Here is a 12,427-nt window from a genome sequence, read left to right as displayed (position 1 = left end):
GAGACATTTTCTCCTCCTTCTCTCTTGTCACTGAGCTGGAAGGAATAGGGGAAAGAGGGATACAGGGTAAAGTTACTATTCCACTACGATGTGTTTGCTTATTTACATTTGTGATGGTCTTGATGCAAGAAAAGAGGAAGGAAGGGTGAACGAAAGGAAGGAAAGAGGGCAGGGGGAAAGGTTAGGAAGCAAGGAGCCGTTAAAAGAAGGAAACAACAAAACATGAGTGTGTTGCAATCTAATAAGTGCAGATTTAAGAGCAGAGGCAATTTCCTGCTGAAGCATAATTCAATCTGACCAGAATCTGACAGGCTGCTAGAATGAGCAAATTTCACACAATTAAATCACTCATGTAGTCAGATTTAATTTATGATCAGCAACAGCCAACAACGTGGCCTAACAGAACCGTGGTGAATCTCTTTCCGACAACATTAATCGAACATCACATAATCTTTAAGAAAGGCTGGGATAATGAATGCATCCAGCCACAAGTGTGTAATGCTGCTGGGATGGAAAACTGGGTGTGAAGGGCTGGAGACCCTGGGCGAAGGAGGCTGGTGCGCTCCCTAATTACCTTTCATCATTCATTTGCAGTTTTCAGTTCCGCCTCAGCATGCTCACAGCAAACACATAATAACGATACAACCTCTCGCTGTGTGATCAATTCCTTTGATAAATAGTAATGATAAAGTCTGGGCTGGACGACACTGCAGAGTTTGCCGGTAATGAGACCTATTTTCTTCATACCAGGTATGGGCGTACGGGATGCTTTTAAATGCAGAGCAATCACTGCATATGAGATGACTCTAAGCAGGGGGTATGAGTGTCTGATTATATTACTGTTTATTATTTATGAAATCCTTTGAGGTGATACGTTTTCCCGTTACCTTGAAATATGTATTGTATCAATCTACCATGACAGTCCTAACAATGCACAGGGTAATAAACAGCAGACAGCATTAAGTTTGATTTTTATCACAGCGGTTGGCGGCTTGTCGCTCAATCAAATGCAAAGTGCAATTTGTATTTATGCAAAATATATACAGTGCCACAATTTCCAGTGTAGAGCTGTAGTTGGTATTGTAATATTGTAGACTTACCTGTAAGTCTGATATTAGACAACTAAATGTCACTTTTTTGACAAAGTAGAGATCCATGCTTTCAAAAAATAACAAATGTGCAGAGAGGATGCGTACTTGTTATAAAAATTTTATTTAGAATAAAACAACGTAGCCATATTACACGTAGTGTGGTCAATCTATTCTACATACCTCAGGAGAAACGACACAGTTCTGCCATGGTACGGTTCATCATGACTATAATCATGATAGTTATCATCATCATCAAAATCACCATCATCATTAACATCATCATCATCATCAGTCCACAGTCGGAGGAGGTTATAGTAGTGTTGTTAAATCTCACAAGTTTTACAGGATAGCATATAGCACAACAACACAACGCAGTGAGGGACCAGTGCTAGAAGGCCAGTGGAAAAACCAACAACAGATAAAAGTATAATACTCATCATAACGGGCGGCTAGCTTCAGCAGGCCACAGACCCATTGTGGTACAGTAATAGGAATTCTGTTTTTTTTTACTTGGTATCTCCTCGTTGCAGTGTACATCAATACAGTAAGCACAAGCTTAAAATGCTAAACCAGGTTGTTCATATTCTGTGTATGATCACGAGTTAATTGTTCAGTTGAAACAAGTTTACGGACCACGCAAACAAAACTGTGTCTATGAGTCTGAGGTAGCAAGGCAATCATGGCTTTCTTCTGATTTTCGAACATAGATCTTTTTTAAAAACAAAAAAACAAAACTATTCTACAAGATGACTGCGGGCCTGTTACGAACCCAAATTCAGAACAGCTTTAGATTCAAATTAAATCTATATTTTGCAAAACCTCTCTCCTTTATACACTTCATCCAACTTTAATTTATCAACTGTTATCTCTGTCTTCCACACGTGGAATGACAAACTGTATAGGCACAGAAGGGGTTAAGTTTACATTAACAAATCGTGGTCGGCACGACAGAGTCATATCAATGCTTTAAAGGGGAACTTGACATCAAGCATGCTACAAGATAGATCTTCCAAACAGAACAGATGCTGTGAGGGGTGACACACAGTCTACATCGTGAAAATTAATATTGGAGCCACTAATTGGTCAGAAACTATGGGTGCTCCCAAAATGGGAACAAAATCTGTGGCTGTGTCCCTTGTAATGACAGCGATTTGGAGGGGGGGGGGGGGGGGGGGGGGCTGGGAGGTAAAAAGCTGAAGATAGCAGTGGAATGACAAAACAAAAAAAATGTAACAGTTTGATTCCCAGTGAAAGCAGAACTAAACAAGAACAAAACATAAATCCCACACCACCCTCTGAACAACAAAAAGCATTATTTTACTATACAAAGCCCGGAGCCCAAATACTCATCCGTATATCCAAACAAATCACTGACAAATGTTTAACCGACTTCAGGTACAATCTACAGTTCATAAAATGTACAGTTTGCATAGTACAAGACGACAAGGTGGTAATAGTAGTAAAGTTGTCTGGTCCTGTGTGTCTTTGGGATTGAGGGTGGGATCTCTGGCTAGAGGGAGGGGGGGGGGTCTCCATCTGTCCTCTGGTATTGGTTTAGGGGGTGTGGGGGTGGAGGGGGGGAGTTCTGTGTTTGGGAATGCTCCTGCCTCTTCGGACACTTACTGCGCACGCACACACACACACATACATACACACACACGCACTCACACACACGCACACACACACGCACCGTCCTCTGTGGTGACTGTCCTCACATCACCTGCAAAACCAAGAGGAACATGAGATCATCAGTGTACAAAATATAAAGATATGCAAACAAAAGTGCATACACATTCCCCAACACAACCGCAAAACGATCGCCTGGGTGGAAAACACACAAACTAAATGCTCTTCAAGTATTTAATGCAAAGATCCTACAGCTACGGTGCGTTCAGGGTGCGTTCGGGGGGATTGGAGTTGGAGACCCATCGAAAACAACTACTCCTCTGCGTTGGTTTGGTTGGTGCAACGCTTTCCATGTGCTGCAGGTGAAGCTGCCTCATTTCTCTTCATCAAGACATCACTGCGGGGAAATATCAGAGGTTCTCAAAAAGTAATCGGGTTTGAAAGCTGGTAAATGGACTGCGGTCCCTCAAGCCTGTTACGGTCCATTAGGAGCGTGGTGTGGAGAAAAGGCGGCAGGTGGGCACGGATGATTCAGGGGAGTTTTTACATAACGTTAGTTGTCTTCTTAGAAAACTAACTAGGCACTCAAAACCTATTCACCCGAGCCTTGGCGTAAAAACCCAACAGAAACCGTATGAAATGGCGTTAGATAAGGACAGTGAAAAAAGGGGAGGGGGTGAATGAATGACTCGTTAAAATGAATAAAGGCTGAGAGAAGAGCTGGGAAGAGCAGTTCATACTTTTGTCCCCCCCATGCGCTGAATACAAAGTGCATATTACAAGCACATAAATATCAAACTTGACCTGACTTTAATTAAATTAGCAGGGGGAAAAAAGGCTCATAGTGACAATTTAGGCTGTAATGGTCATCAAAGGGGGAGGGAAGTAAAAATCCAAGGGAAATATGTGGCAGTTACAAAAAAGAAGCCACCAAAAATGGATTCATAGCAAATAAGCAGTTTAACTGGCGTGTAACGGCATTAGCTGAGTGTGGAAGAGACGGGTGTGTGCAGTTTAAAGAGAGAGTGAGAGAAAGGGGGAGGAGGGGTGTGTGTGTGTGTGTGTGCACAAGAGTCGGGATGGGGGGGGGGGTAAACAATTACAGTGGGAACAGGTCAGTGACAACAGCTTTTGCAGCACCTCTGTCCCGAAATGCACCTTGGCCTCCGACAGAGGGATGAGAGGAGGCGCTAATGGCACTCCCCAGAGACCCATTAGCTGTCTCTTTCACACAGGCCACCAAACATGGAGAGCCGGGGCAGGTGGAGGTTGGAACGGAGGGGAGCGCTCCTCTGGCAGCAGCCGTAATTACCTCTAAAATGCCGCTCTGCTCCGACTGCGCTCGCCTTTACAAATTACTCAACCCTCTCGGATTGGACGGAGCCACAGATGCACACAGAGGAGCGCGAAGAAACAAAACAAAACAGGAACCATCGGACTAGCTGAATACACACTCGTAGATTCCAGTCCTGACTTTTGCATACTGTATGTAGCAATCTTAATAGGCATAAAGAGACACTGGCAGCATCCGGTATGCTTCCTAAATCTCTCCTGTACTCAGCTGATGTAGATTCTTACTGTTGTTTATCTGAAAGTGTGGAAGGAGCTCGTCTTACCTGTGGTCTCGAGGAGAGGCTTGAGGCTACAGGAGAAAGGACAATAGAGTAGTTTAAGATTTGCACTCCATAGTTCTCTCTTTCATAAAGTCTATACTATCGCCCCATGGGTCCCCTCCCACACACACACACACACACACACACACACACGGTCCTGTACAGCTCAGTCTTTGTGCCTCGGAGCCGAGCAGCAGCCTAATGCTAATAACCCGGCAGCCTCTGCCAGATTAGAATGGATTTTTAACTAAACTCCTCAAAGGAGTTTCGACACCAAAAATTCGAACGCAATTTAAAGTCGGCGAGCTCTAACTCGCTACTCAAACATTTTTATTTATTTTTTTTATTTGATGAACATCCCCAGCAGTAGCTATTCTTTCAATGCCTGCCAAACAGAGTAACGAGTCTAAAGTTTTTCCTGATCATATCAAATACTGAATATAAATGACAAGAAAAACTAAAATCTCAAGGCTGTATTTAAAATCTGTCTGAGAGAGTTTTTCATCAGCTAACATCAATCAAAACCAGCACATCACATTGCAAAGGAACCTGCATGCATCACATACTGTAATATTACATACAAATAATGCACTTATCGTCATCATTATCATCATCATCATCATCATCATCATCATCATCATCTTTTCAATGATATGCATGACAGGACAGCACACACACACACACTCCACCACTCCACACACACACACACACACACACACAGAAACAGAGACAGACACACAAACACTCACACACACAAGGCTGGATGACAAGATGAGGAAAAAGGAAGAAGAAAGGATGCAGAGCAGGAGTGTGTGAGGTGGCAGAGGAGGGAGTGGAGGGCAGCAGAAGACAGAAGGAGGGAAAAGTGGAGGAACGATGACAGAATGATGCAGGGACAATCAGAAGGTGGAAGATGAGTCTACTGGAAATTGTTGATGCTTAGATGACGTTGATTGTCTCGGGATTGTACCACTGGTTCTCCCCTCTGAAATGTTCTGACTTTTTCTGAAATGTTCTATTATTTATGGGTTTTTTTTTTTGTTTATTGTTGCTCCGCCTTGCTGCTTGGCCAGGTCGCCCCTTGTAGAACACGTCCTAGATCTCAATGGGACTAACTTGGATAAATAATACAGCAATAAAAATAAAAATAAAAAGAAGGAATGCAAGAGGATCTAGGGAGAGGAGAACAGGGGATTTTAAAAAGAAGTGGTTTGTTTAGAACTTGTGCAAGTTCTAGTTGTGCAGTTCGATATGTTCTTAACTTTACTGTACTTTGTTCACCTTCCTCCTGGAAAACACGATGGCCATTGTTTTGGCGGGGGATCGGCCACTTCACACCTGTTTGCCTATGCGAGCGTATACATTGACTCTCAAATACTCTACTATAGATACACATTTGGCCATGGACACCCATATTGAGATTTTGTCCCAGGGACACCCATATTGGAAGATTGTTGCTCTTGTTGATTTTGAATCGAAAAACTGTCTAAACTGTAAGTGGGGAGATAACAGTGGGGAGAGTGAAACCTGTAATTACAATAGTTATTCTTTAACTGGGGTAAAACCTAGTGAATGAAATGACAATGACTATTCCTAATTTTGCTGGAGATCCCCTGCAGCCCCCTCCAGGAACCCTTGGGGGTCCCGGGACCGCATTTTGAGACCCAGTGCATTGAGCTGTGTGGAGGAAGGATCATTCTATTCCTGAATTACACCCATTTCCCAGTTTTTGGACAGACGTGTGATTGCCCACTTCACACATCTTGCAGGCTACACATGAATTCTCCCCAGGAAGGAAAAAACAGTAGGAACAGTTGAGCGGAGCGAAGCGCGCTATTTTTCTTCGGAGCGCTGACCTTGTCGGGAAACACAAATCTGCCTCTAGAGGGGAAGCAACAGTGGCTGGACGGAGGAGTAGGAAACTTACGACTGCATGCAGGGAAGGTGTTGTTAATCTGCTCCATTACATCTGCCAGGTCAGAGCTGCTGTTGTGGGGGTCCAGCAGCTCATCTGAACACACACACACACACACACACACACACACACACACACACACACACAGGTTGAATTTCCAGTACATCAGACAGACTCCGATATGGTACCACTGTGTGCAATATGTTTCTATTTGCAGAGGAACAAAGCGAGATCATATGTTGTGTGCTTTACACTCTCAGTGTATCTTGCTGTAAAGATGTGAACAGCTGGAAAACCAAGGAAGGGAGGGTCTGCATACACTTGCCAGCAGCAGCGTGTGTATTTGTATGTGTCTTTGTGAGTGTGTGTGTGTGTGTGGTGTGTGTGTGTGTGTCTCACCTGAGTTTTCGGTGAGTGGCCCTCGTTCTTGCACACTGGGAGACGACACTCCATTTACCCTCGAGTCCACCTCCGGCTGAGTGAGTGAGTGAGTGAATGAGAGAGAGAGAGAGAGAGAGAGAGAGAGAGAGAGAGAGAGAGATAATTAGAAAGACAGAAGTAAAAAAAAATCATCATCATAATATCATTATTCAGCTTGTCATCCACTGCTTGTGACAACTTCAAAATTAGCTGTGCTCCACAGCGGCAGATGGAGGCAGGGGAATACCAGCAGGCGGCACGAGGAGGCTGTTGTCATGTGTACAAACATTTATCAAACACGTGTCTATGCCGCTGTTTAACTTCAGTTTAACACACTGTTGTTCAGATTCCAAGACTTCAAAGGAAATCACATTTGCATACATTTTTTGTATTTTAGCTGGTACTCTTATCTAGAGTGAGTGCAACAGGAGAAATTCCTGGATTGCCAACATGAGCAATCAACAGTAAGGAGTGTATGGTTCAAAGGCATGACGCCCCCACCAAAAAAGATCTAACAAATATTGTGTGTGTCCATAAAAAAAAATAAAAAAAATCTGTGAATAGTGTTTGCTGGTTTAAAGCTACAATTTGCGCCTTTTTGCCTTGAGGCAGGAAGTGTACTGTTAGTCCCGCCCTCCTCCCCCTCAGTTGGTCAAGTTTCCCACCAACGCTTGTCACTCATCTCGGTGAGCTGTCTACCATGAAACAGCATCTAGCCTGAGGCTGAGGGAACTGGCATCAATACAGCCACCACAGGCGTTGGAGAAGCAGACGGCGAACACAACCAATCTGCAATAACAAAAAGCAGCGGCGACGTGTTTTTGAACGGGTCTTGTATGGCGCACGTTTACCCTCGCCGTTTCTTACTGCTTTCCGTCATTGTTGTTGCTATGACTTCCTGTGCTGTAGCCGCGGGCCTCGCCTTGATAGCCACAACACCCACAGCAAATGGTATACACCCCAAAACATCCTGAACAAGATTGAAAAGCCCATTTCAGGCAAATTTGGGCACAGACACACAGGGTCACAGACAGACACAGACTGATAATGTATAACACAGCCTATCTATCCTATTCAGTTATTTATTTTAATGTCAAAGAAGTTTCACATTGTAGCTTTAAGTCAGATGGATATTTTCATTCATAGAGTGCGGTGTGAAGGAGCTGATAAGAATTCATGTTTGATGAAAGGGGCAATTTGTCAACACAAAAAAGACACTGACCGAAAAAACAAGCAGTCACTCTAATAAACCATAACAAAACAGCACCTTCATCGATCAATTAGCTACAAGGATTTTGTACAGAAGCTACCGTGGACAGTTGATCAATTGGTGAACACATGCTCCCTTGCTCTCTGATGCACAGAAGTGAACACTTGATGTCCAGTGACATTTACTGCGGCGTCCCTTATTCCCTTCAGCTTTCAACTGCGAGAAACCAAAATCGATGATCGCTCCCTCCGCCCCACCTCCCTCCCCTCATCCCTCCTCTCCTCCTTCATCTCCCGCTGCCCCTGGCGCTAGTAAAGGCTAACATGTTGGAAACATCTCTGGAGCGCTGCCAACGTCTTGAGGCCTGTCTTAGAATAGCTAAGGTCAGGGCTTTAGTCAGCCTTCAGGAGTGTGAATTTAATACGTGGCATCAAGCTGGCTGGCTTTATTATTCTGGAGCTTGGCAGTAAGGCAGCGGTTGACAGAAAGGCATGCTGACATATCGGCAGCACTCTGGGGACTGAAATGTCAGACAACAGAAGTTCTTATTTAGCGTGGTGATGTTTGTGTGTGTACACGCGTACGTGGGTATGTGGTTGGTGGTAGGTTGTGCGTGGCATTACGCATGGTTGCATGTTTGTATCTTTGCATTAGAATCACTTTATTCGCTAAATATAAAAAACACACAGGAATTGGTGACAGAGTTGCAGAGACGTCTAAACAACTCACATGCTAACACAGTTCATACTGACACGCAAAAGTGCAATGGGACTTCAATTACAGTGCAAAGAGACAGCACAAGACATACGACAGACAGCAGACTATATATATACCGCTATAATATTAAGCATTCAATCACTATGTGCATATACAGCACAGCATGTTTACAGCTATTGCCCTATCATCTAAAAAATGGAGGCAAATCTCCAATTTGGCCCAGGCTGGGTGCAGAAAAAAACATGTTTCTGTCAACAGGTAAATCTTCATCCGTTAAAAATTCGCCGAGTCACGTCAGCTGTCTTCCTTTGGGCAATGTTGTGAGTTATTACTGTGCCTCCAGCTCCGGAGCTACGAGGGAGCCAATACCTGCCCTGTGTTTGCTCTGTCTGATTGGTCTGGCCTGCTATTTGTTTGGCTTGAGGGTTATGCATTTCTCGCTTGGCACAAGCAATCCAACCTTAGTGAGCAATTAGGCCGGGCATAAACAGATCTGGAAGTTATTGATAGAGGGGCTGGAGATGGATGTTGGACCCCTGGATGGAATGGTAATGACGTGATTAGGATCTAATCTGAGCGTAGATGAGCAATTTTTGTTATTCAAAAGGCACAGCAGGCAAAGGATGAGGAACGAACTTAGGCGCTTTGCATACTGAATGTATTAATGTGTTTGTGTATATAAAAGGTGCTTGTCGCTATGTGGGGGTTGATGGGCACACAAGTACACATTTATGTGCCACTGATGTGCAATTCATGAATGACTTGTTTACTTTGAATGGCTTTTGATTCACTGGGAGCATTTTGCATCTTTTTCTCTGAGTTGCACTGAAACACAGCCATGCCTGCTGGCACGTGTGAGTCTGTGAACTGCCACTGCTGCCCTGCTTCTCCTCAGCAACTAACTAAATGAACTGAAAGAAAAGATGACTATTGTCAAGCTCATTTCTTTAGAAGAAATTAACTTAAGATCACTATTGTGCAGTGCTTGAAGGGGAGACAATTGACAATTGAGAAAGAAGTGTTTCATCTGGGAAACATTCATTCCACTCCTTTTTGGGGCAGCTGAACATGTTGTTTTTTGTCTGTATTCTCTGATTGGCCACTATACATCAACTGTTTGCATCTATTTGAACCAGTCCATTTAGCTGTCGTGGAGGAAGTCACTGAATTCTTGAACTATGCCCATTTTTCCAGTGATTAGACAAAAACAAATCAAACATCACGGAAGTTCACAGCATGAAGTTAGCAACCCGTAGTCATTTTCTTCTGATGAATGACTGTTTAGGTAAGTATCTATGTCTCTTCTCGATCATGTGGGTTTTGTGTATTTCATCGCGCAGAGCGTGACACCAACACTGTTAGGGATTAGATTCCCTCTGGGACCCCCCATGCTAAAAGAGGTATGCACTATAAGGAGCTTTGGATAAATCTATCCACCAAATGGCAGATACGTTATGCTTACCTGGTGCAGTAGCTGTCGGAGGCGGTGGAGCTGCGACTCCAGCTGTTTGTTGTGTTCCTCCAGGATGTGCATGCGGGCCTCCAGGCGGCCCTTGTGTTGACGCAGCAGCTTTGCCTCGGCTAGGAGGTCGGCCTCGTCGGGGTGAGCGGAGAGGCCCTCCGACTCCCAGTGGCTTCCAGCGGGGGCCCCTCGCTGGCCGTGCTGCTCCTTCAGCTGCTCGTACTCCCTCTGCAGGGTTCTGGAAGGGAAGGGTTAGAAACAAAGGGTGAGAGACACACAGGCATTTGACACACCTATGCACGCCTGCATAAACATACAGACAGACAAATGCCCAGTGAGAAAAGAGTCTCAAACAGAGTATTCAAAAGACTCTTCCGAACCCACACAATGGGGAGCCACACAAAAATACTACACTCATGTTTACCTCTGCCTTCTGCTTTCTCAGTAAAATCCTATTTGAAGTGGATAGACAAACATAAAGGACCCCCTGCCATATCTGTAGCTTTCTCAGCCTCACTCCCTCCCCACCCTCTCTCTCTCAGCACAGAGCCATAAGCTGCAGTGCTTTACTTAAGTTGGCGTTTATGAGCCTGGCAGTAAAGCTGTGTGTGTGTGTGTGTGCATGTGTGTGTGATCAGTGTTAAATCACTCCGGTAGAGCCACTGGCTGCGCAAAAGCATCTCTACAACAATAGAGTGTGCAGAGACTCTCTGTCTCTAAGCCATCTCCATTTACTAATCAAACTGGGGAAGGACTTGGCGTGTGTGAGGCGGTCTGAGGGTACGGGAAATGTGTGTGTGTGTGTTTATGGATTGTGCATTTGGAAGTGTGACAACGAGCATATGTACTAGCTAGACAGAAAGAAGCTGAGAGCAAACACACAGCGGCACCAATAGACAGATTACCATACACAGAGTCCGCAAAATAACATGAAAACCTCCACTTTTCATGAAATAGACATTTGAACCCTGTTGATTTCTATGATTCTTGTTGATTTCACATGTGAAAATCACTTCAGTCATGAAGAGGAAATGTAGCAGAACAGGAAAAGACAGGCTGAAGAAGAAATCTCAACTGAGACACGGAGGGTGCAACTCAACATTAGGAAGATCTTCCGAAAACTATAAATGTCTTCTTAATATTTGATACACTCCCTATAAGAAGATAACCATGACCATAATTAAAGCTACAGCCAATAGCCATGCTCTTCCCACACTTAAGGCTCTCGGACACCTACCTCTGCTCCTCCTCCAGGCGGGCGATGATTCGCTCCAGCTCGCCTCGCTCCTCCCTCTCCACGGCCTGGAGGATCTGGGCGGGACTCTGGGGCTGACTGCAGGGGGAGCCCTCCCCTCCCAGGGTCTGACAGTACTGCAGGATCAGGGCGTGCTCATCGTCCCTAGGGAAAAAAAGAGTGCAGTTTTATTTAAGAACACACTGACGGATAGGAAATTTAAAAGCCCAAAAGTCTTCTCAAGTCACTTTCAGTTCAATCAGGGAGTGGGATTTTCCTTCAACAGGAGAATTTATTGGACTTCAAAAGAATTATTGAAATTAATTATTGGAAATGATTATTTATATTTGGAAATAACTCAGAATAGATGCTCTGGCATTAGCATATCCGCTCCAGTTCCTGTTTACCTTTGGAATTGACTGAACTGAAAATGAACTGAGAGTAGATCACAACTCAAGTACAAAGTTGGCACGCTGTCATGGCACCAGTGAAGCTATTGAGCTGATGCCACTGCGGCTTCTTTGTGCTTATTCATGAACTTATCTCAGAGGCCCCTCGTTCATTCAAAAGAAGAAAGTGGCAATAAGCGCAGGTGTGAGGAAAATGGCAGCTTAAGTACAAATGAAAACGACAGCTTACAAGCACATAATCTATACGAGGACTTTGGAAGCCGACATGCTGTATAAGATCTTTAGCTATTGTAGGCCCGCTGCACTGTGAGCTCCGCAATCCCCGGTGGGACACAGATCTGTCAGTCCCAACTATCTGATAACTGGAATGAGGCAGGGCGGCGAGGAGATGGAGGGAGCAGGGAAGAACCGAGAGCTTGGCAGACAGATGGAAAGATAGCGAGGGAGGGAGGGAGAGAGGAAGAGAGAAATGGCTGCCGGTGTCTGTGCATCTGTATGTGTGTATGTGTCCGTCTGTGTGTGTGCTATCTGAATGATCTGACAGAGGGTGGCAGGTCTTGCCAAAGCCTGGCTGTCACCTTCCTTCTGAAACACAACCTGAGCCCAGAAGACTGAACCTTGACGACACACACACACACACACACACACACACACACACACACGCACACACACAAAAGATGGGAGACAGATATTTAAAAATCCTTTCCATTCCTAAAGTGACTGTCATTG

At 44.5% G+C, this 12,427-nt stretch overlaps 1 protein-coding gene across 8 annotated transcripts in view; it reads right to left on the bottom strand.

Moving 5' to 3' along the window:
• Positions 1-1,193: 1,193 nt before the first annotated feature.
• The window catches only part of utrn (utrophin), a 182,619-nt gene continuing 171,385 nt past the window's right edge, over positions 1,194-12,427 (bottom strand). For all 8 annotated transcript variants that reach the window (XM_078289962.1, XM_078289960.1, XM_078289965.1 and 5 more), the window contains 6 exons: positions 11,292-11,453; positions 10,055-10,292; positions 6,645-6,720; positions 6,258-6,341; positions 4,334-4,359; positions 1,194-2,811 (listed from right to left, as the gene is read on the bottom strand). In XM_078289962.1, coding sequence (XP_078146088.1) covers positions 2,803-2,811; positions 4,334-4,359; positions 6,258-6,341; positions 6,645-6,720; positions 10,055-10,292; positions 11,292-11,453 — 595 coding nt within the window. In that variant the 3' untranslated portion in view covers positions 1,194-2,802. The remainder of the gene's footprint in view (positions 2,812-4,333; positions 4,360-6,257; positions 6,342-6,644; positions 6,721-10,054; positions 10,293-11,291; positions 11,454-12,427) is intronic.

This window comes from Centroberyx gerrardi, chromosome 18 (genome assembly GCF_048128805.1).
Source record: "Centroberyx gerrardi isolate f3 chromosome 18, fCenGer3.hap1.cur.20231027, whole genome shotgun sequence".
Lineage (NCBI taxonomy): Eukaryota > Metazoa > Chordata > Actinopteri > Beryciformes > Berycidae > Centroberyx > Centroberyx gerrardi.
This window is presented reverse-complemented; position numbering and strand designations above follow the sequence as displayed.